General features: G+C 48.6%; 1 protein-coding gene across 1 annotated transcript in view; it reads left to right on the top strand.

Moving 5' to 3' along the window:
• The first annotated feature begins 3,217 nt into the window (after nucleotides 1-3,217).
• TOM1 (target of myb1 membrane trafficking protein) overlaps nucleotides 3,218-24,895 on the top strand; it is a 45,384-nt gene continuing 23,706 nt past the window's right edge. The window contains exon 1 of the mRNA XM_059936852.1: nucleotides 3,218-3,352. Coding sequence (XP_059792835.1) covers nucleotides 3,301-3,352 — 52 coding nt within the window. The 5' untranslated portion in view covers nucleotides 3,218-3,300. The remainder of the gene's footprint in view (nucleotides 3,353-24,895) is intronic.

The following is a 24,895-nucleotide window of genomic DNA, read 5'->3' on the forward strand; positions in this document are numbered from 1 at the left end:
TATTTGTAGTCTAGTGTCAGCTATCTTTTCCCTGTTGCTAACGAAAGTTGCTACGAAATTTTAAACCATTCACACTATATCCTACCATAATTTTCCTTAAAAAAAAAAATCCATTTGGAATAGAGGTCAAGTTTCTGATCATAGCCATCTTCCTAACAAACATCTTGCTCTGTTTCTAGTAACTTTTACATTGCGGACTCTCATCTTCTCTCTTGCAAACTGCAAAGCCAGTGGCTCTGATAAGCGTAGCTCTATTCATTGGCAAATGAAATTGTACGTTACATTGTTGGCCTAACTCAAGAAATACCTATCAGTCTTGTATAAGAATCACATCCAAATCTTGTGCTAAACCATGTGTTTCAGTATTGTCCTTACTGAGTGATACTGGATTGGATAGGTCACTTAATCTTTATAGGCATCTGCAGTCTCATCTGTAAAATAGTGTTAAAGTCACTTCCCTGTCTCCAAGCCTTGAAGCCAGCCAGCCTGACATGAAGTTTAGTAGTATTGTGAACATTCAATATATGAGATTAGACCTTTCAAAGTAAAATTTTCAATTCACACACAAGGTTGTTAATAGTCATAAATAGCAAAATACTATGATTGGTTGAAAGGCTCACTTCTTATGGAGAGGCAGCAAAAAAGAGACCGCTATATTACTGAATGACTAGAGTGATTGGCATATTTTATCACACTTAATCCTCCCCAAGGCCTTATGAATATTATCCCGCTTTACAAATGAGGAGACAGATGCAGAAAAGTACTTTTCCTGAGTTTATACAGCTACGTAAATGGCAAAGCCAGAATAAACACACTGGTACAGCTGACCCCAAAGCTGAGGCTCTATTCAACCCCAAGCCACTTTCAAAGTTAAATTGTGTATGTAATTCATCAGAATCCTTCTCCATTATCTGCAGTCCTGAGCAAATGTGATTGTAGGAAAGCTGTCAGACCTTTTCATTGTTCAAATGTCCTTTTGTCCTAGCTGGATTTTACTATACAGACCTCACTTTTCTTGTCATCCTGTTATCTTTAAGCTTTGGAGGCAAAGTATCTTGATTCTTTTGTCTAAAAGTACTTAAAGGATATAATTATTGTTACATTTATGCAATATGTCAATTTTGAAGGACTTAAACATTTTTATCCTTAGGAAGGCATTTGATTTTTTTTCTTTTTTTTATTTTTAACATCTTTATTGGAGTATAATTGCTTTTCAATGGTGTGTTAGTTTCTGCTTTATAACAAAGGGAATCAGCTATACATATACATGTATCCCCATATCTCCTCCCTCTTGCCTCTGGCATTTTGATATTGATATTGCTAAAACACTTAAAAGGAAAAATTAAACAGACTTTTTACTAAATGAGTTTGTTCCTGTTAGGAAACACTTTGAACACATAGTTTTAATTAGTTCTGTACTACACTTAATGTTTTCAATTTACATTCCTATCTATTGTATTGACAAAATCCACACACTTCCATTTCTAATATAATAGCTAAATAGCTTTCTGTTTACATAGAGCTATGATTTCACTCCCTGTTTGGGGGTATATGGTTTCTTACCATGAAGGATAAAACTTATGGCTGTTTTATTCTTGGCAGAAAGCCAAGATCTGCCCATAATCACTTTAAACCAGAGTGGTGCAAGAAGGCAAGAACTTCTGGTTAAATCACCACCCAACATGGGGATGTTAAAGGTTGTTAATGGAAGAATCCAATGGAAAACCATGCTAAATATATTCCATACAACCAAGCAATATGTTTAAATGAAGAAAAACATGGAAGGTACCTGACATGAAGATCATCTTAAGTGTACATCCCCCCCTTATAGTCCAAATACCGTTACAGAAAGGTAGATTGATTTAGATTTTCATGCATTAGTCATTGTGCTGGACAACAGTGAGAGAAATGGACGTAGCATCCCAGCCCTCAAGGAGCACCTAGACTAGTGGGGGGTATGGACATGTATTAACAGGTCTCATGAGCATTATTAAAACAGTTCAAAGCACAGAAGTACATGACTTCCATAAAGCTTTTATGTTGTATGGTAAAGATGTCAGCCCCTATGCTCAGATTAACGGAAGTGATTAAGTTCTAATTCAGGTTTTCTATCGTCCTAAATTTCTGCAGTTTACTAGCCTTTCACATTTAAAATTCACAAATATCATGCCCAAAAAATACTAAAGCATCCTGCAGTAACCCAAACTACCAAAGCAGTGGTTATTGTATCTTTTGGAGTGCATGTCATTAGAAGCAAAAAAACATAACCAATAGATCTAGTATTGGTATCTAATGAGTAGATGACATAGCTGAAACACAGCACACGGGAACGCTGAAGAAATTAGAATTACAAGGCTGGGAAGAGCCTTTGAGATTCTTAATTCTTAGCTTGGGGTCCACTGCTGCACCTCAGGGACCCCAGAAACTCCCTGAGGTCAAATTGTATCTCTGCCTTTTTTCTTCAGAAAGGCTCCGCTGCTTTCTACACTTTCTCAAAGGAGCCAGTGACCTAAAAAAAAGAAAGGTCCTTGACCTAATTCCAGAATCCAGAGAAAATGGAAGCCCGCTGTTTGAATCACACAATAAATGAATGGCTGAGATGGGTCCCAGGACCCACTCGTGACATCTGTGTGCTTTCTCCCACCCTGGGCTCTAGCCCGTCCCTAGCTGCAATTCACTGAGTTGGCTCTCAGTGTCAAGGTGTCGCAAAACCCTTGGCCCTTCCCTCCTATTTTGAGGTAAGGGAATCTGGGCTGCAAACAGGATACATTTTGCAGCCGGGAGACCTCGATCTCAAATAGGAAGAGTCTTCTCTGGGCAGGGAGACAACAGGCCAGGGAGGCTGTCAAGCCCAGCAGTGCGTGTGTAGTCACTGTGAGGTCCTAGAGGCTAAAACTAAGAGCGAGAGCTGGAGTCTCAGCTTGCTGGGTAACCTTACCCAAGTCATTTCCCTGGTCTAAGGCTGGGTTTTCTGGGTGTGTACAGATCAAAGACAACGCCCCTAAATCCTTAAAAAGACGTGGAGGGCGTGGCTTAGACCCAAGCGCCCCAGGAACGCCCGGCATCGTGCGTGACGTCCACCGACGCCGAGTAAACCGCAGTGAGGTCATCGCCCTCCGCCTCGAGGCGCCGACCCTCCACGTCAGGGGCGGGGCCTGCGGCCGGCTCCAGCCTCCCTCCGCCCCGCCCCAGCCGCGCCTCCTCGAGGACCGTCCGGCGCATCACGTGACGGGTCCGGCGCTGGCGGTTGCTGTCAGCTGATTCCCCGGCTTGGTGGCAGTGGCAGCGGCAGCCGTGGCGATGGACTTTCTCCTGGGGAACCCGTTCAGCTCTCCAGTGGGACAGCGCATCGGTAAGTCCCCGGGGCTCGGCCCAGCCCCAGCGCAGGGTTCCGCGCCCGGCCCCGGCCCCCAGGCGCGCCTCCAGGTCCCCAGTTACACGCCTGAGGGAGGTAGGGAGAGGCTGGAGTGTCTCTCCCTGACCTGGCCCCGCCCAGCCTCCCGCCTGCTTTGATTGACAAAAACCGCGGTCCACTAAGAAGCCTCGGCTTGTGATGGATGCCTACAGCAACCAATAGGTAAAGAGAGAAGGCGGGTCCGGGCGGCCGCGATTCAGCCAATGTGCGGCTGCTAGGGTCGCTAATCCAGGGAGAAAGTTTGGGGGGTTAAAGGGACTGCGTGGTTTTGCAGTCCGTGGGCCCCTCGAATGTTTCTCTCGTCGCCTACCCAGCGCGGGTCGCGCTTCCTGGGCCCTTGCCGTCTCATTCCTCGCTCACTCGGCGCTGCGGACACGGATACCTGAGAAGGGCTGGAAGCCCATTCTCCAGGACCAGGAGACAAGGGCTTGGCGGCTGGGTGGGCGTCTTGCGGGGAGGGGGACAGGGAGCCCTGCCTCCCCCGGGCCGGGGCTAGACGCTGAGGAACCCGCTCCATGAGGAAGCCAGGCCAAAGCCTCAGGACGTGCCGGCCTTGGCCGCCCTCACCAACCGGCATCAGATGGACCGCATGGAGTCGCAGACTCTGAGCTGGAAGTGATCTTAGAAACCACCTGATTCGGTCTCCCTCATTTCTCAGTAGAGGGGACGGCCAAGCCCTGTGGCCGAGACACAGGCTCACTCAGAGCCCAGGTCTCCTGAATCTCTCGCCCCCTATTGACGGGAGACTTATTAGTTCTGTGACGTTGCCTCTGTAGGGAGGATTCCTCACCTGTGATTAGGGGATAATAATGATCCCTACCTCCGTGGGGTTGTTGTGTAGGGTAAACTCGTTAATAAATGTAAAGGACTTAGCGCCTGGCACGTGGCCGATGCTATATAAAAGAAAGTGGTAATATTTATTATTGTTACTGAGACACCGCCAAGTGAGGGTCCGGAATTCCTGAAAATGGCTTGGACGTTTGGTCTCATAGGCACTCATTTCTGCCCACCAACGCAGAGAGGACCCACAGGCCATGGCCCAAACAGCTAACACTCCTCCAGGGCAGGCTGGGTGTGCCTCCTTGCATGAAGAAACCCAGGGCAGTACTGTGAAACTCTCTCCAACTTTTGGATGGTTTTTAGCCTTAAGTTCAAACTGGGAAAATTGGATCTTTTAGACAAGATATTCTTTCCATTCTTACTGTCTTAGAAGCCAAACCTCGCTTAAGTCTGTTGACCCAGCTCTGTTGAAATCGCCCCCGTGGCCGTTTGTGGCTCTTCTGAGGTTTTGTAATGAAATGTCTTCAAGAGGAGGCTGTCAGTAGGGAATTTACACACCAGGAAGCTCCTGGACGAGAGAGGGGAAGCTGTACCTCTCAGGACCACCACCCTGCCCCACCGACTACACACACACACACACACACACACACACACATATATGCACAGGTGAGTCATTGTTTTGGAGCTGAAAAGAGAAGGCGGCTTGTCTCTCATCTTTATTTCTCTAGCTGCAGATACCACTGCTTTCATCACATGCCAAGTTTGAGACTTCCTACCCCTCCCCGCCCAAAAAATTCTGGCCTTCACAGTCAGCCACATGTGTCTGAGCCTCTCTAGAAAAGCTCATCTGGACTCTGGGCTTTAGATGGTCAAAGAAAACAGTTTCTTTTCTTACCCTGAAAGGTTGCCTGTCGTGGGCAAGAGATAACTCAGTCCAAAGAGTTACTAACCCTTAATACCTTAGTGCACAGAGCAAGTTTTCTGCAGGAACAGTCCTTACCCTGGGTGTCTTGTGACCCAGGGCTCTCATCAGAATCCCCTGGAAGACTTGTTAAAGCATCGAAGGCTGGGCCCCATCCCCAGAGTTTGTGACCCTATAGGTCTGAGGTGGCCACTGGATTGGAAACCACACATTAAAACCCTCTGTTCTAGCCCATCCCTTTCATTTTATACAGGAGACTGAGGCCCAGAGAGGGGAGGTGGAGACTAGGACTCACCCAAGGACCCCAGTGAAGTGATAGGAAAGCTGAGATGAACTGCCCTGAGCCCCTGATACCTGAACCAAAGCTGAAGAAGCTCTAAAAGTAGGATTGAATGAAGAATGTCTGCCATTTGAGTTAATACCCTCAGTATTCCTTTTTTCTTTTCTTTTCTTTTTTCTTTTCTTTTTTTGATAAAGAGACGGCAACAGCCCTGATCGGCTGTGATTACTATTACTAATGACCTAGTATTAGCTGCTTGCATTTCTGTAAACTGCAGGGGTGAAATAATCTCTTCTCAAGCCTGCCAACTCCATCTCTCTGTTGAGAGTAGAGCCCTGTCCAGTTGGCAGCCCTGAGCACAGGGGTCCTGATGGTGTTAATCAGGGGTGAGTGTCTCTCAACTCACAAAGTCCCCGGCCCCCCACCCACACCCCTTTGTGCTTGCTGCTCCCTCTGCCTGCTCCCGGTGCATCCTTCAAAGCCCCGGGCGTCGTCACCTCCTCCCTGAGGCTTTCTCTGACCCCTTCAGATCCAGCCATTGCTTTTGTGCCCTCCCATCACCCTAGCTCTGCAGGCTCCCTCGCTGTCTGCCTTTGGGCTCTGAGCCTCTGCTTCTTCCTGGGTGGAATGGTGGTTATACCAGCATCCACCTCTCAGGATGGTTGTGAGAGTGAAGTGAGATGCTCCGTGGAGAGGGCCTGGCACATTGTCAGTGCTGGGTAAACATCATCATCATTTTTATTATTTTCACCATCGTCACTCTAATAAAGCTCTGTCCCATTCTGTTAGTAGTTGTGCATGTGTCTCCCTGGCTGGCCTGGGCTTCCTGAGGGCAGGTGCTGTACCTTACTGATCCAGACCCTTGGCTCTTAGCATGGGGCCTGGCACATAGTAGGAGGGAAGAAAGGAGAAAAGGAAAGTAACAGTTTGTGAGCAAATGCCAGGTGCCACGCTGGTATCACGACCCTGTTGTTGAACCCAAGTTCGTGTGCCCAATGCACAGTGAGGCTAAACAAACCAAACAGTTTGGAGCAGTGAAAGGTTTATTGCAAGGGCCAAGCAAGGAGAATGGGCTGCTTGTGCTCAAAAGACCCCAACTCCCTGATGGTTTTCAGGGAGGAGTTTTTAAAGGCAAAATTGGTTGCGGGGTGGGGATGGGGGTGCAGGGTTTGTAACTTTCCTCTGATTGGCTGGTGGGGAGGTAACACAATGGTGCTCCAGGAATCTCAGGCATCAGCCTTCTGGTTCCCTCCAGTCTGGAGTCTCCTTGTGCAGACCTGAAGTCACCATCCTCCCCCTGGGTGGGACCCCCAGGTCCAGCAGAAGAACTCAGAGATTTGTATCAGATTGTTAAGTAAATCCCTTGAGGAGGAGCTGGGACTGTGCTTTATCTTTGCACCATTGTTTCTTGACTGCTTTTTCTTTGTTTCTGCCTTCCCTCCCTTCCCTAATTAGTAACTGTTTGAATCTGCCCTTTGGCTCTCGGGAAGATTTAGGAGGCTGAAGCCTTTTTCCCACAAACAAGAAATGGGGGACACGGAAAAGCTTTTGTGCCCGATGGGGCCCCACAGGGTCCCACTCAGTTTCAAAGCCCCCTTTTCTTTGATATTCATCAATCTTGAGGGGAACAGGTGTGGGACGAGAAAGGGAATAGTTTTGGATGGAGAGGTTAATCAGAAACTCGGCAGAGGAAGTCGGTTTTAGGGGCACTCAGTTTCTCCCCTGCAGGGTTTTGCTATTTTTTCTCATGTCACTAAAGGTAAGTCTGAAGGCAGGTGTCACTCCCCAAGGTTTCACAGCTCCGTAGAGTCTCTGGCTGCAGAGCCCAGGTCCTCTCTCGCACCCTCACCGCACTGCCTCTGGCTGACCAACACCTGTTTGGAATATGCAGCATCCCAGCCCTCCAACATACAGTTATTGTTTGACCCACAGACTAGCTTTTCTGATTGCGACGCACGCCTGGACCTGTGCACATTTCCAGGTCACTCACCTGTCCACGAAAGAAAAATATGCACCGCCTAAAAGTTGAGAATTGTGTTTTATCTGGAGACCTTACTGAGGATTACAGCCCGGGAGGCAGCCTCTCGGGTAGCTCGGAGGGACTGTTCCAAAAAGGTGAGGGAGGAGCCAGGATATACAGGAGTTTTTGCTGGAAAAAAAAAAAAAAAAAAGTAGTCAAACATCAAAAGATGACTGCTAATCACAAAATACAGACATCTCAAGTTAATGATTTTAGGACTTTTTCCTCTGTGTGGGGAGATGCAAGAGTCTGGGCTTATTGAAATCAGTCCTTTGACATGCATCTTCAGTATCTAGTGCCAATATCCTGTTTTTCTCCATCCTGAATTCCACTCAGGTGCACCTTTGGTGAGGGGAGGGTGCTGCAGTGGCCAGTGGCTTGATGGCCACAGCTGCCTTTGTTTACTGAAATGGCGGGTGACATTTTTTGTCCACACACCCTTATCTATCAGGAGAGCTTCCTGTTTCCCGTGGGCAGCAGCCTGGGGCTGAAAGGATCCCAGATAGTTGAGTACTATCTGGTGTTGACACAGCCCTCTTCTTCCAAGGATTTAAAAACCCATCCCAGGTATTCGCTGAGGACAGCCCTTACTGGCTGTGTCTTATAGAGAGATGTCAGAAGGCAACCCAAGAACCTCATATTCCACTTCAGGCTGTCAGCTCACCCCTGGCACTTTGAACTTGAGATGCAGGTGACTCAGGAGAGCAAGCTGCAAACAGCAGAGACTATAAACATGGGCACTGCCTGGGGACCAGCCCCTGGTAGCGGGTGGGGAGAGCAAGATGGACCAGGCAGAGAGCCCAGAGCCTAAGACTGAGTCCTGGGGTGGACGGGAGAGGAGAAAGGTCGGGGAGAGCCACCCTTAGCTCCACAAAGGCCAAGCCAGGGGGACCACCAGAAGGCATCATAGGTAAGAGACCATAGGCATTGGCAGGAAGAGAATACCTCGGGCCCGCGGGGCTGCCATTTTGGGAGTGATGAGTGGAAACCAAACTGGACACTCAAGCAAGGTTGTCAAGGGGACACCAGGCTGGGCGGCAGGAGACCTGGTTCCAGCTGCAGTTCCACTGCTGACTATGTCACACTCCTCCTTCTCCACCACCTCCCCTTACCTGTAACACAGAGGTGCCACCGTTCTCCCTCTGTTTCCCAGAGGATTGAACAACTGAAGGGACGATGAGGACGGGGAAGGATTGATGCTGGAGGGAAGAAGCACACGGATGGCCAGTGCGGAGGGGCGATAGAACCGACTGCACAGGCTTAGAGGGCAGAGTGTCCGGTTACCAGAGGAGCTCAGTGCCAGCACCTTTCACAGTGGGCCTGGCTGCCTTGTTTGGTAGTGAGCTCCCCAACCCTGGAGGTATGAAGGCAGAGGTTGGAGGGAGGGAGGAGGATGCCGCATGGCTGGCAGGGTAGACTAGACCAGGATTTGCAGACTTTTTCTGTAAAGGGCCAGATAGTAAATATTTTGGATTTTATGGTCCATATGGCCTCTGCTGCAAACTGCTCAACTCTGCCATCAGAGCACGACAGCAGACAGACAGTAAGTCAATGAAAGGGCACGACTGTGTTCCAGTCAAACTTTATTTATGGACACTGAAATGTGAGTTTCATGTAATTTTCACATGTTACGAAATTTCATTCTTCTTTGGATTTTTTTCAACCATTTAAAAACATAAAGACCATCCTTAGCTTGTGGGCCATGCAAAAGCAGACTGCATTTGGCACGTGGGTTTATAGTTTGCTGACCTCTTAGCCAGAGGCAGAGTGGTTAAGTTCTTTGTTCTTCAAACTGGGGTCCCAGAGCACCTCCGTCAGAGATGTTTGAGGATTCTCCAGCCCTGGACCCCCTGAGTCAGAATCTCTACCGCTTCCCACTCTGTGCCGTGGGGAGCCCTTGCATCTTGAAGCTCCGACTCCTTGATCCATAAGTGCTGGTGCCAGGTTAGAACCCCAAATTTCTGTCTTAAGGATAACAGGGACTAATGTCTAGAAAGGGCTTCGTGTCAGCTAGCCGCATGGTACATAGATAGTAAGGCATCCAGGATGTGCTCCTGAGTCAGCCCAGGTGGTCTGAGTCCTGGTTTATCCTTCACCTGCTTTGTTACCTGGAGCAAGTTACTTAACTTCTCTGTTCTCCAATTTGCTGTCTAAAAATAAGGATAATAATTGCACGTATCAGTTGGGATTGCTGCATTGCTGTGTTGGGAGATTGTAGTATTGTCACGTTGTGAAGCACTTGGCCTGGTGCCCGCCAGACAGTAATCGTCCATAATTGTTAGCTGTTGTGATTTTTTACCCGGTCTTATCATCACTGCTGGGATGTAGTCTAAATTCGAGGCAGAGCCCAGGTGCCCACCCAGGGCCCTGGCTCCAGCACAGCCTCTGTCTGGTCTTGGTGTCACTGGGAATGAGCAGTCAGCAGGCTGGGTGGCAGCCACTGTCACAGACAGGTCAGGTTTCAGGCTGTGGGGTGGAGCCGGTTCTCACTTGGGAATTAAAGCCTTTGCCTGACCCTACAGATGGAACTGGTGAATAGGTTTTGTTCCCTCCCTGAGCTCAAAGAAATAAGAGTAAAGTCCTGGAGTTCCATCCTTCTGGTTTTAGAAAAAAAACAAAAACCCTCAGTGTCTTCTAATTAGCTTGGGACCGTCACCCCATGAGAAGCAGGAGGATTCAGGACAAGTTAACTCTTTACCTTCTTACCAAGGAGGCCTCGGTCTAGGCTAGCACTCTCCAGACTTCTGCCCTTCGTGTACCACCTTTATGATATGTGTCTGCCCTTCATGTACCACCTTTAGTTTTATTTGCAGAATGTTTTCCTTTTGTTCACTCACCTTTTTAAATTTGACCTTATCCTGTGTGATTATATCCTGAAATCATGACTTTGATAAGCTAGTTTGTGTTTTTTCCCTTCTACTTGATATTAAAGTAAATAGGTAACTCTAAAAATGTCTTTATGTTTGCCCATGAGCCCACCTAGCATGTTCCCGGGTGGCACGTTTTGACCACTCGGACATAAGCAGTCTGAATAGGGTCAGCACTTAGACCCTGCATCAGAAGATCTGGGTTCAAGTGCCAGCTCCTGCCCTTCCCAGTCGTATCCCGCAGGCAAGTGACAAAACCTCCGAGGGGCTTGTTCCCCCATGGAGGTGGGAAACTTGACAATTGATAAAGCACCAAAAAGTGCCACAGAGCCAAGCAGCTGTGCAAGACCCGTGGGGAGGAACTGGGCTTTGCTCCTGCAGGGGAGGTAGAGAAAGGAAGGAGGGAGCCAGAGAGGAGGGGAGGGAGGAGCCAGCGAGGCCACATAGGCTGAGACCAGGAGAATTGAAGGACAGACAGAGGTGTCCCCTGTTCCAGTGGAACTTGTTTGTATTGATGCAGGATGAACCCTTGGGGTGGTTAACTTCATGTATCAACTTGGCCAGGCCATGGTACCCAGATATTTAGCCAAACATTAATCTAGATGTTTATCTGAAGGTATTTTTTAGATGAAATTAACACGTAAGTCAGACTTTGAGAAAAGCAGATTACTCTCCGTAGTGTGTGTGTGCCTCATCCAATCCGTTGAATAGAAGAAAGACTGGCCTCCCAAGAAGAGGGAATTCTGCCAGCAGACGACCTTCAGACTTAAGCTGCATCTGTCCTCTGGGTCTTCAGCCTGATGGTCTACCCGGCAGATTTTGAACTTGCCACGCCTCCACAATAGCACGAGCAATTCCTAAAATCTCTTGATAGGTACATACATACCTACATACATACATTTGTCAGTAACATCTTTTACATTCGTGAGTTGGGGGAACAAGGAAAGAATGTCATATATACCTTGGCCAGCCACTTCAAGCCTCTCTACTCTCATGGCCTTGCTCCTTCTTACCTAGATAGTTTTTTAAAAGCCATCCTTCATCTAACTGAAATTTTCTTCAGTTAGGTACTATAGTTAGTTGTATCAACTTTAAAATTGTGGGTTGCCAAAGTTATGCCTCTGTAAAGTATTTTAGAGTTCCTCCTGTGGCCTGTGGTTACAGAATGGCCGGGGGGAGGCAGCCAGGGCTTTGAGGAAGGATGGCTCAGCAACTTAGGAGACTGATGGAACTTTCCATGCTAGGCCTGGAAAAGAGCTATTCGTTTGGAAAATAGGCTTCAGGACAGTTTGCTGGCTGGGGAAAAAAGAATGGCTTCTGCATGTATGTGATTTAAAAATCTATTTTATGGGGATGCTTGAAATTTTCAAACAATGATTTTTAGGTTGATATTTTTGTAGTTGGCAACGTTTGTTTTGGTGTTGGCTGTTGTGCTAGGTGGGATGCAAAGCACATGAAGTGCCTTCTCTCATTTCCTCCTCACATAACCCTGGAAGGTGAGTGCTTTAGTTATCCCTGTTTTGCAGGGGAGGAACGAGGGCACAGAGAGGTTAAGGAATTCACTCAGGGACACACAGCTAGTGAGTGCTCCAGTCAGGACTTGCACTGGGATTTGTCTGTGTCCAGATCCCACTCTCCTAACTTTCCCACCTCATTGCTTCCCCTTAGAATTGAAAGGGACCTGGTGGGTTTCCTTTAGAGTGCAAATGTCTGGGTTCAGGGTCCATCTAGGATGAGTTTGTTCCTAATGGTTCTTTCTGTATTTCTCCACCCACCACCCCAACCTTTAGCATATTGGTTTCCTCCTCCTGCTAGTCCCCACGTAACAGAGAGCACAGGTGAAGGCACCCTCTGGCACTGCCTCTGTTATCAGGAGACGAAAACCTTCCCCAGGAGCCACTGGGAAGAAAATTCCACTTACATCTCAGTGGCCAGAACACAGGGCCTCTTCTGGCTGCAAGGGAGACTAGAAAAGCTAAAGAATGTGGGCCAGTGGAGAGTGTCTTTCACAGCAACAAGCTCTGCAGGAGTCAGTTCCATGCAGTAGAGTTGATAAACATCCAATGTAGTCACAGGGTGAATTAACACAAATACCATATCCCACGTGGGTTCCCACACAGTTTCCAGGAGAACAGCACAGCTGGGCAGTGTCCCAGGGGGATCAGTGGGAACAGTGAAGGCTCTAGAAGTCACTTCCAGAGTGGAGTGGTCACAGGAACTGAGGATGGTAACGTGGAGGTCAGATGAAGGAGGGACATGGTGCTTTTTAAAAATATTCACAGGACTGCTGAGCTGAAGAAAGATTAGGATTTCTGCACAACCACTACTAAGGAATCGATGAGGGCCAAAGGGTGGGAGTACTTCATTTAAATTAAAGTGCTCTAAGAGCTTATGGTCGTGGTGAATATAGCCTCATCCTTCATTCAGTCATTCATCAAACACATCCTGCAGGTTTTTCACAGGCCCCGTCATCCTGTGTGGTGTAGAGAATTCAATGACTCACAAGCTGTAACCTCCATCCTTGAGCTCACAGCCTAATGAGAGAGACGTAGAAACAAAGAAGTAAATGCTATAGGGTTATTGTAACACTAAGCAGAGCTTGTAGTTGTGGTGTGCGCAGGGTGCCGTTGGCCCAGCATGGAGGGGAAGGCCCTCTGGGGGTCAGGGCAGGCCCCGCAGGGAGCAGACGCGGGCAGAAGGCCCAGGTGATGGGAGGACGAAGCGGGGAGAAGACGCTGCAGCCTGCCATCAGGCTTCGGGGTACCTTGGCTGCAATGACAGAGAGACACAGCCGAGCCGGCCCCACGCGCTGGGCTTACCTGGCAAGAAGTCGGAAGGTCGGCATTTCCAGGGTTGGTCTGACAGATCCACGATGTATTGCAACGCCCAGGCTCTTTCTTTCTCTGTCCTGAATACGTTGGCTTTGTGTCCTGAGCGTGTCACCTCCTCGGCCCAAGCTCCAGGCGCCGTGCTCCCATGCTGGCTCCCAGAAGAGAGGACAGAAGGAGACGGGGGCTGGGGAGGGGTAGACAAGACTCTCCCCTCCCCGGCGAGGCCCCCCAGGGATCGGGATTGGGTGGCTCACCCACTCGTGGACCGGGCTGTGGCGAAGGGGGGGAGGGGTTGCTGCTTTGGGCGGGGAAGAGGAAGGAACGGCTTGGGGGCAGGCTAGGGGGTGTCTGTGCCTGATTCCCTCTGTCTGGCTTTGAGGACTGGTCTGCCAAGCCATTGGCATCATGGCCTTTCTCCTCCGGCTGCCTTGCGCCCTCCTGGACCCTCAGCCTCCCTTGGGCTCCTGGATCTTTCCCGGTCTCAGCACGGCCTTTCCTCCCTCCCTCAGGTCCTTCAGACTGACCCTCAAGGCCCTCGTCTCTGCTCTTCTTCCCGTCATCCCTGAGGTTTCATCACGCATTCATTCATCCAGCACGTGCTCTTCCTCTGCCAGGAGCGTCCCTCCTCACCTTGCCCGGCCTGGCAGCCTGTGCTCTGCGCTCAGCTCAGTCGGCACCGCCTCACTGGAGCCTTCCCGGTTCCCCTGAGGCGCTGACCCCCTGCCCCCGGCTCCCCCAGCGCCCCAGACTGACCTCAGTCACATCACCTGTCATTTTGCACTGAACACGCCTGTCCCGCTGTTCTCGCTGACCGCTGTAGGGCCTCCCTAAGGGCAGGGATTCTCTTCTCCCTCTTTGCCTCTCTAGCACCTGGCACAGGGCCGGACAAACAGTAGCTGCTCAGAGCGTGTCGTAGGATGGAGAATAGATGGGCGGGCAGAGGGCATCTAGAAGGCAGCTGGGGGGCAGATGGGATAAAGGGGCACTGGGCAAGGGATGGAGGCAGCTGGTGGGTGGGGGGAGCAGAGGAGAACAAAGGGGTGGGCACTACTTACAGCAGATTCCAAACAGCATATCATTTCATTCATAAATATTTCAGCGTGTCTTTTAAGGGTATGGAATAGGATTCCCATTTAGAAACCAACAAACAAGCCATAATCACAATACCATTACACAGTTAAAAAAAAAATGATGCAGATGTGTTTTTTAAAGCCTGAAAACAGTAAAGACTAGAAGGAAATCTCCTCAGAGGTTCACCATGGTTCCTTTGAGTGACGTTAGTAGGTGGCCGTTACACTGGGAAGATGACATTCCATGAATGTGGACTAAAAACAAAACGGCTGTGGGCACCTTTGCAGGGGTGCCGGTCATAGGAGGAGGATCTCGAAAGAGGGCCCCCATGGGAGCTCTGGGTAGAGCTGACGCACCGTGTCACTGCTTGCTTGATCACGGTCAGCTAACTCCCATTCTCTCCCTATCCCCCGGGTGGGTGAGCCCTGCCCTAGACCTGGTCATAGTCAAGGTGGGACTAGGGCTGCTATCGGCCTTGGCCTTTAAGACAGTTCCTTACTATTTACAAACCATATTTCATTGAATCTAGAAAGAAAAATCTACCAACTGAGCTCTGACAGGTCATTGTTTGTAAGAAACATCCCAATATCAGAGGGGCTCAAGAGTGGACGAGGGGGGAATTCCCTGGCGGTCAAGTGGTTAGGACTCCGCACTTTCACTGCCGGGGCCCGGGTTCGATCCCTGGTCAGGGAACTAAGATTACGCAAGCCGTGTGGCGTGGCCAAAAAAAAAGAAGAGCGGACAAGGGAGCTTAGGGTCAGTGAAACATGAGGAATGTTCCCCGGGACGGGGGTGGGACGGGTGCTCAGCACTGAACTGGGGTGGCGAGGTTGTCTGGAGGCTCGGCCGCTCCTTCCGCAGACGTTGGCCGAACCTCTGCCCTCCTTCCCACCAGAGGGTAGGCCCCGGTGAGACAGAGGTGTCCCCGGAGCTCAGGGTCCAGCCGAGGCAGGCGGGGGCGGAGCAGAGGGAGGGCACACGGGTCCAGAGGCCCCCGGGCCCGGCTCTGCATCCCCGTCCTCCACTTCCGGGTGTGGGCATCAGCTGTGCCCACACGTGGTGGGGGCTGTAGGGCAGTGACAAGAGGTCCGCGCCGTGTCCTGCACAGGCTGACATGCAGCGAAGGCCGGTCATTTGGTCACTGTTGTCCACAGTGTTATGCCGCAGTGCGGGACGGGGCCTGGCACGGTTTACCCAGTTGGAGGCAACACTGCGGGGCCGACAGTGGGGTAGCACCTCAAAAGCCGTCCCTGTCGGCACATCTGAATCTCAGCCCCTCTACTGTCTCGGCACCTGCTCTTTTCCGTTGGGGCATTTTTGCCGTCTGTAATGTCACTTGTGGCCGCCCGCCAGACTGTAGACTTCCCAAGGGCAGGACCTTGTTGGTTTTGCTCTCTGATGTCTCCCGGGGCCTGCGTGACACGTGCTGAGTATGTTCGAGAGGCACGTAACCTGGTGGTTAAGGGTACAGATTTGGGAACCAGACCTCTTTAGGTTCAAACCTCTGCTCTGCAACATACAAGCTGTGTGACCATGGGCAAGCCACTGGCCTCTCTGTGCCCCTCAGCCTACCCATCCTCTGCCTTAGGGGCTGTGGTGAGGGCTGGCGGAGCTGGGGTGAAGTGCAGAGCCCCGTGTTTGGTGTGTGGTGACAGCCCAGCGAGTCAGTGTGGTGGGCCGGCGGGGGGTGGTCTCGTCATCACCTGTGAACCAGTGCCGGCCTGAAGGGGAGCCGGGCATCCCCGGCAGAAGCCCCAGCGCCTGAAAGAACAAGGCCCGCCAAGGGAGGGAGAACAACACAGTGGGCCGGGGCGAGCTCAGCCCCTGAAAAGGCCCGGTTTTTGACCCTCAGGCAGTGGGGGGTCATGGATGACATTTAGACAGAGAAAAGCACTGGTTGGATTTATGTTGGAAGAGGAGAGTGTGCAGGTGACGGTCCAGGTCTGGGTGGGAGACAGTGCCTGAGCCAGGGCCGTGGCCCTGATGATGGAGGCGTTGAGCAGCTGGAACCCTCAGCCGGAACCCCGGTGAGTGAACATGCAGGGTGGTGGGGAGAAGGCTCTAGGCTGTTGCCCTCGGGCTGACCTGGCAGGAGGTGGTCAGCATGACACGCATCCACAGTGCTGACCACGGGTCCCCTGATCGCCGCAGAAATGGCTTCCTGCAAAGCAGGGCTTCCCCCGTGGCCGAGAGGGCAGGCTCGCCAGATACCCAGGGTGCCCCCGAGGACGCGCAGGCTGACACCAGGGCCCCGGAGCTGGAGAGTGTCTGGTGGCCACTCTCTGCTGCTCTTGGTCCAAGTCACAGTCATGGGACTTAGCAGTGACCCGTCGCTGCCCTTCAGCTGACACCATACGTACATTGTCTGGCTGAAGGTCCCAACACCTGTGAGGGAGGCAGTCAGTCTTCTCCCAGTTTCACAGGTGAGGAAACCGAGACTCGGAGGCTCGGATCCTTGCCCGTGGTCTCTGAGTTCAGAGGTGGGGTCGGGCTCGTCCCACTCCAAAGCTGTGCCACCGCCCAGCCCGGCTGGGCGGGCACCAGCCCCACATGGAGAGGACAGAGCAGACAGCAAGACGCCCAGCGGATCCCATCCACCGCCTGCCAGCCCCCGACAACAGCAGGTGGTTTGCAGGGCCCAGCTTCCTCAGGAGCTGGGGACAAGGGCAGGGCCTCTGAAGGTCACTGCCAACAGCCCAGAGCTGGGCAGGTCAGCAGGCTGTCTTTTAGAACTGGTAACCATTGTCAGTGTTTTTATCCCCCCTTCTTAAAATAGCCAGCTGAGTTACTTTTGCGGTTAAAACCAAAACTAAAACACATATCCCCAGATTCCTGTGGGTTTAAATTTCTGCCCTTAATGGAGCATGCCTGCCCCTTGGACATGTTTATTAGGCAAGTCTTAGACCTCTCCCCAGATCTGAGGGGAGGGGTCTGGGCACACCTCTCTTCTGGAATTGCTCAGATGGCTCTTGTCTCTCCTCTGCCTCTTCCTCCTCTTCCTCTCCACCCCCCCCCCACCTATTTAGACTGACTGAAGCTCCCCCTTTCCCCCCACTCCCTCCAAAAAACTCCATCCTCTTAATGGCTCTGCCCACGACTGGCACTAAAGAACGTGGCACCTGTGCTCAGGTTAGCATCAGACTCGCGCTCCAGGGGTCCTGATGCGTCCACCTTGGTTCCTTGGGATGGCTTGCCTCTTACTCATAAATGTCCCAGCTGCCCCCTTAGCAGCCTGCTTGCCGTTCCGGAATGATCATAATCCCTTCTGAAACCTTGCCCTTCTCTCCCGCAGGAGAAGGGAGGTGCCCATCGTTTTCAGCGGTCCCTGGGAGAGGTCATAGGGGATCCAGTGGAGGAACCACTGAGAGGGCTGCTAGTGGAGGAGGGGGCAGATGGCCTGAGTGGTCCAGGTGGAGCCTTCTGGAAAAGCAGAGCTCCCTGACTCCTGATGGGAGGCGGGGGCAGTGGCATCAACAGCCATCCTCCCTTTCCACCATGTGTGACCTCTCCAGGCCTCAGGTTCCTCATTAGCTAGACAAGGGCAATAGTGTACACCTTATAGGTGTGAGGGTTGAATCACCTTCTTTACGTAAACAGCTAACAATGCTTGGTGTTACCTAGCATCTAACTTGGGAAGTTAAACTATTCCCATTGTGGAAGGGCCCAGCCCAGGGCAAGGGAGCCTTTGAAGGGGCATGGGAGGGACACGGTCACTTTCAAGCTCCGGAAGGTTCACTCTGGGTCAGCATGGAGAACGGCTGGGGGCAGGAAGGCAGGGGGAGCCGAGGCCGTGGCTGACGAGGGCGGGGAGGTGGCCCAGCTGGGGCAGTGGCTGAGGGCAGGGCGGGAAGGGAACGGCCGGCCGGGAAGGAGAGAGCCTCAGGGGCTGGAACTGGCAGGACTCAGGGGCCCATTAGGGGCGGTCGGGCGTCAGGTTGGCGAATCCCACGGGCCAGGAGGTCACTGAGACGTGGCTTCCGAAGGAGGAGCAGTTGTGCGTGGTTGATCAGCCACCATCCCCCAGACCCTCCAAAGCAGGGCCCAGCCCCCCGCTCAGGAGGCACTTGTCCGGCTCTCTTTGGTTCTTCTTATGTGGTTCAGTATGTGTGTGAGTCCCAGGGGTGGGAGTGTGGCCCAGAGGAGCCACACCCAGGACATAGTTGTGGGATGAGCGAGTCCATCTTCACCCATTTAAAGGGCACCCTTTCTCATCCCCTCTCGCAGCCCTAACCCAGGAGCAAAGCAGCCCACCCTGCTGCTGGGTCCATACCTGGATGCCTCAGCTGCCTGGCACGTGTCCTGGGCCACCCTGGCATCCATCCAGCCCGCAGGACCCAAGGGGGACCCAGGGTGGAACTGAAGTCAGGCCAATTTCAAAACCAAGATCATGGAAGCCACCGTTCTAGGGAGCTGACTGTGCCAGCCCAGCCCAGGCTCTGCCCGCAGGATGGGGCTGCCTGCCCAGCTGGAAGAGGGCCCTGCCCAGTCACACGGAGTCTGCCCCGTCTATCCTGACGAGCCTGGCTCGGAGTGTGGCTTCTCTGGGCACCACAGGGCAGGGACCGTGTCCATCTGTCCACGTTGCATCCCCAGTGCCTAGAGCAGGCCGGCACGTCAGTAGCTGTGCGACGCGTGAGGGGTCTCACCCGAGAGCAGGGTGGTGAGAGAGCCTCCCTTGCACCATCGCGTGGAATAAGAGCTCCGTGTGCCCGGTCCATCGGGGCTCCTGGGAGACAGCCCACAGAGCTATGCCCGCGGGTGCACTGAGGCCACGGGTGTGAGGCTCTGAGCCTGGAGCCAGGCTCTGAAGCCAAAGACACTGCCGTAATGGGGGAACTTGGCTACTGCCCTAAACGCTGATCCAACCGATGGTTAAAAACTCGTGCGTGGGCCTGACAGACCCGCAGGAGTAACGTGCAGGGCAGAATCTTGCCTGAGACAAGCAGAGTACAGAGTTGTCTCTGCACACTCTGCTGGAACTTGGTCTTTTTCTTTTTTTTTTTTAACATCTTTACTGGAGTATACTTGCTTTACAGTGTTGTGTTAGTTTCTGCTGTATAACAAAGTGAATCAGCTATATGCATACATATATCCCCATATCCCCTCCCTCTTGCATCTCCCTCCCACCCTCCCTATCCTACCACTCTAGGTGGTCACAAAGCACCGAGCTGATCTCCCTGTGCTATGCGGCTGCTTCCCACTAGCCATTTATTTTACATTTGGTAGTGTATATATGTCCATGCCACTCTCTCACTTTGTCCCAGCTTACCCTTCCCCTCTCCCCGTGTCCTCAAGTCCATTCTCTTATGTCTGTGTCTTTACTCCTGTCCTGCCCCTAGGTTCATCAGAACCAATTTTTTTTTTTTTTTAGATTCCATATATATATGTTAGCATATGGTATTTGTTTTTCTCTTTCTGACTTACTTTACTCTGTATGACAGACTCTAGGTCCATCCACCTCACTACAAGTAATTCAATTACCTTTCTTTTTATGGCTGAGTAATATTCCATTGTATATATGTGCCACATCTTCTTTATCCATTCCTCAGTTGATGGACATTTAGGTTGCTTCCATGTCCTGGCTCTTGTAAATAGTGCTGCAGTGAACACTGTGGTACATAACTCTTTTTGAATTATGGTTTTCTCAGGGTATATGCCAGTAGTGGGATTGCTGGGTCATATGGTAGTTCTATTTTTAGTTTTTTAAGGAACCTCCATACTGTTCTCCATAGTGGCTGTATCAATTTACATTCCCACCAACAGTGCAAGAGGGTTCCCTTTTCTCCACACCCTCTCCAGCATTTATTGTTTGTAGATATTTTGATGATGGCCATTCTGACTGGTGTGAGGTGATACCTCACTGTAGTTTTGATTTGCATTTCTCTAATGATTAGTGATGTTGAGCATCTTTTCATGTGTTTGTTGGCAATCTGTATATCTTCTTTGGAGAAATGTCTGTTTAGGTCTTCTGCCCATTTTTAGATTGGGTTGTTTGTTTTTTTGATACTGAGCTGCATGAGCTGCTTGTATATTTTGGAGGTTAATCCTTTGTCAGTTGCTTCATTTGCAAATATTTTCTCCCATTCTGAGGGTTGTCTTTTCGTCTTTTTTATGGTTTCCTTTGCTGTGCAAAAGCTTTTAAGTTTCATTAGGTCCCATTTATTTTTGTTTTTATTTCCATTCCTCTAGGAGGTGGGTGTAAAAGGACCTTGCTGTGATTTATGTCATAGAGTGTTCTGCCTATGTTTTCCTCTAAGAGTTTTATAGTGTCTGGCCTTACATTTAGGTCTTTAATCCATTTTGAGTTTATTTTTTTTATGGTGTTAGGAAGTGTTCTAATTTCATTCTTTTACATGTAGCTGTCCAGTTTTCCCAGCACCACTTATTGAAGAGGCTGTCTTTTCTCCATTGTATGTGCTTGCCTCCTTTATCAAAGATAAGGTGACCATATGTGCGTGGGTTTATCTCTGGGCTTTCTATCCTGTTCCATTGATCTATATTTCTGTTTTTGTGCCAGTACCATACTGTCTTGATTACTGATTACTGCTTTGTACTGTAGTTTGAAGTCCGGGAGCCTGTTTCCTCCAGCTCCATTTTTCTTTCTCAAGATTGTTTTGGCTATTCGGAGTCTTTTGTGTTTCCATACAAATTGTGCAATTTTTTGTTCTAGTTCTGTGAAAAATGCCATTGGTAGTTTGATAGGGATTGCATTGAATCTGTAGATTGCTTTGGGTAGTATAGTCATTTTCACAGTGTTGATTCTTCCAATCCAAGAACATAGTATATCTCTCCATCTCTTTGTATCATCTTTAGTTTCTTTCGCCAGTGTCTTATAGTTTTCTGCATACAGGTCCTTTGTCTCCTTAGGTAGGTTTATTCCTAGGTATTTTATTCTTTTTGTTGCAATGGTAAATGGGAGTGTTTCCTTAATTTCTCTTTCAGATTTTTCATCATTAGTGTATAGGAATGCAAGAGATTTCTGTGCATTAATTTTGTATCCTGCTACTCTACCAAATTCATTGATTAGCTCTAGTAGTTTTCTGGTAGCATCTTTAGGATTCTCTATGTATAGTATCATGTCATCTGCAAACAGTGACAGTTTTACTTCTTCTTTTCCGATTTGGATACCTTTTATTTCTTTTTCTTCTCTGACTGCTGTGGCTAAAACTTCCAAAACTATGTTGAATTATAGTGGTGAGAGTGGGCAACCTCGTCTTGTTCCTGATCTTAGAGGAAATAGTTTCAGTTTTTCACCATTGAGAATGACATTGGCTGTGGGTTTGTCATATATGGCCTTTATTATGTTGAGATAGATTTCCTCTATGCCTACTTTCTGGAGAGTTTTTATCATAAATGGGTGTTGAATTTTGTCAAAGCTTTTTCTGCATCTATTGAGATTATCCTATGGTTTTTAATCCTTCAGTTTGTTGATATGGTGTATCACATTGACTGATTTGCATATATTGAAGAATCCTTGCATTCCTGGGGTAAACCCCACTTGATCATGGTGTATGATCCTTTTAATGTGCTGTTGGATTCTGTTTGCTAGTATTTTGTTGAGGATTTTTGCACCTATGTTCATCAGAGATATTGGCCTGTAGTTTTCTTTTTTTGTGACATCTTTGTCTGGTTTTGGTATCAGGGTGATGGTGGCCTTGTAGAATGAGTTTGGGAGTGTTCCTTCTCTGCTGTATTTTGGAAGAGTTTGAGAAGGAAACTCTTCTCAAATGTTAGCTCTTCTGTAAATGTTTGATAGAATTGCCCTGTGAAGCCATCTGGTCCTAGGCTTTTGTTTGTTGGAAGATTTTTAATCACAGTTTCAATTTCAGTGCTTGTGATTGATCTGTTTATATTTTCTATTTCTTCCTGGTTCAGTCTCGGGAAGGTTGTGCTTTTCTAAGAATTTGTTTATTTCTTCCAGGTTGTCCGTTTCATTGGCATATGGTTGCTTGTAGTAATCTCTCATGATCCTTTGTATTTCTGCAGTGTCAGTTGTTACTTCTCCTTTTCCATTTCTAATTCTATTGATTTGAGTCTTCTCCCTTTTTTTCTTGATGAGTCTGGCTAATGGTTTATCAATTTTGTTTATCTTCTCAAAGAACCGGCTTTTAGTTTTATTGAGCTTTGCTATTGTTTCCTTCATTTCTTTTTCATTTATTTCCGCTCTGATCTTTATGATTTCTGCTAACTTTGGGGGTTTTTTGTTCTTCTTTCTCTAATTGCTTTAGGTGTAAGGTTAGGTTGTTTATTTGAGTTGTTTCTTGTTTCTTGAGGTAGAATTGTAGTGCTGTAGACATCCCTCTTAGAACTGATTTTGCTGCATCCCATAGGTTTTGGATCGTCATGTTTTCATTGCCATTTGTTTCTAGGTATTTTTTGATTTCCTCTTTGATTTCTTCAGTGATCTATTGGTTATTTAGTAGCATATTGTTTAGCCTCCATGTGTTTGTATTTTTTACAGTTTTTTTCCTGTAATTGATATCTAGTCTCATAGGGTTGTGGTCAGAAAAGGTACTTGATACGATTTCAATTTTTTAAATTTACCAAGGCTTGATTTGTGACCCAAGGTATGATCTATCCTGGAGAATGTTCCATGAGCACTTGAGAAGAAAGTGTATTCTGTTGTTTTTGCATGGAAAGTCCTATAAATATCAGTTAAGTCCATCTTGTTTAATGTATCATTTAAAGCTTGTGTTTCCTTATTTATTTTCATTTTGGATGATCTGTCCATTGGTGAAAGTGGGGTGTTAAAGTCCCCTACTATTATTGTGTTACTCTTGATTTCCCCTTTTATAGCTGTTAGCAGTTGCCTTATGTATTGAGGTGCTCCTATGTTGGGTGCATAAATATTTACAATTGTTATATCTTCTTGGATTGATCCCTTGATCATTATGTAGTGTCCTTCTTTGTCTCTTGTAATAGTCTTTATTTTAAAGTCTCTTTTGTCTGATATGAGAATTGCTACTCCAGCTTTCTTTTGATTTACATTTGCATGGAATATCTTTTTCCATCCCCTCACTTTCAGTCTGTATGTGTCCCTAGGTCTGAAGTGGGTCTCTTGTAGACAGCATATGTATGGGTCTTGTTTTTGTATCCATTCAGCCAGTCTCTGTGTTTTGGTTGGAGCATTTAATCCATTTACATTTAAGGTAATTATCGATATGTATGTTCCTATTACCATTTTCTTAATTGTTTTGGGTTTGTTTTTGTAGGTCTTTTCCTTCTCTTGTGTTTCCTGCCTAGATAAGTTCCTTTAGCATTTGTTGTAGAGCTGGTTTGGTGGTGCTGAATTCTCTTAGCTTTTGCTTGTCTGTAAAGGTTTTAATTTCTCCGTGGAATCTGAATGAGATCCATGCTGGGTAGAGTAATCTTGGTTGTGGGTTTTTCCTTTTCATCACTTTAAGTATGTCCTGCCACTCCCTTCTGGCTTGCAGAGTTTCTGCTGAAAGATCAACTGTTAACCTTATGGGGATTCCTTTGTATGTTATTTGTTATTTTTCCCTTGCTGCTTTTAATATTTTTTCTTTGTATTTAATTTTTGATAGTTTGATTAATATGTGTCTCAGCATGTTTTTCTTTGGGTTTATCCTGTGTGGTACTCTCTGTGCTTCCTGGACTTGATTGACCATTTCCTTTCCCAAGTTAGGGAAGTTTTCTACTATAATCTCTTCAAATATTTTCTCAGGCCCTTTCTTTTTTTCTTCTTCTTCTGGGACCCCTATAATTCGAATGTTGGTGTGTTTAATGTTGTCCCAGAGGTCTCTGAGACTGTCCTCAGTTCTTTTCCTTCTTTTTTCTTTATTCTGCTCGCTGGCAGTTATTTCCACCGTTTTACCTTCCAGCTCACTTATCCGTTCTTCTATCTCAGTTATTCTGTTATTGATTCCTTCTAGAGTATTTTTAATTTCAGTAATTGTGTTGTTCATCACTGTTTGTTTGCTCTTTAGTTCTTCTAGATCCTTGTTAAATGTTTCTTGTATTTTCTCCGTTCTATTTCCGAGATTTTGGATCATCTTATTACTATCATTACTGTGAATTCTTTTTCAGGTAGGTTGTATATTTCATCTTCATTTATTTGGTCTCGTAGGTTTTTACCTTGCTCCTTCGTCTGTTAAAATTTTTTTGTCGTTTCATTTTTTTTGTTTTTGATAGGTGGTGCTGTATTCCTGTCTTACTGGTTGTTTGACCTGAGACGTCCAGTACTGGAGTTTGCAGGCAGTTAGATAGAGCCGGGTCTTGGTGCTGAGATGAGGACCTCCGGGAGGCCTCACTCCAGTAGATATTCCCTGGGGTCTGAGGTTCTCTGTTAGTCCAGTGGTTTGGACTCGGAGCTCCCACCACAGGAGCTCGGGCCCAACCTCCGGCCTGGGAACCAAGATCCCACAAGCCGGTCACTGGGTGTTCCTCCCATCCCCTTAGGTGTCTGTGGTCCCCCACCAGTGCCTGGTAAGTGCCCTAGTTGTGAGGAGACATGGATTCTGCATCCTCCTAGTACGCCATCTTGTGTCCAATTGGAACTTGTTTTAAAGTCAGGTTTGCATGAGGATGGAATCTAGAAGATGGAGAGGGCAGGGAAAGTGGGTGATGTGAACGCAAGGACAGCACTTCAGTTTTTGTTTTTTGGTTTTTTTTGGCTGCGTTGGGTCTTTGTTGCTGTGCGCGGGCTTTCTCTAGTTGCAGCAAGCGGGGGCTACTCTTTGTTGCAGTGC

Source organism: Balaenoptera ricei, chromosome 10 (genome assembly GCF_028023285.1).
Source record: "Balaenoptera ricei isolate mBalRic1 chromosome 10, mBalRic1.hap2, whole genome shotgun sequence".
Lineage (NCBI taxonomy): Eukaryota > Metazoa > Chordata > Mammalia > Artiodactyla > Balaenopteridae > Balaenoptera > Balaenoptera ricei.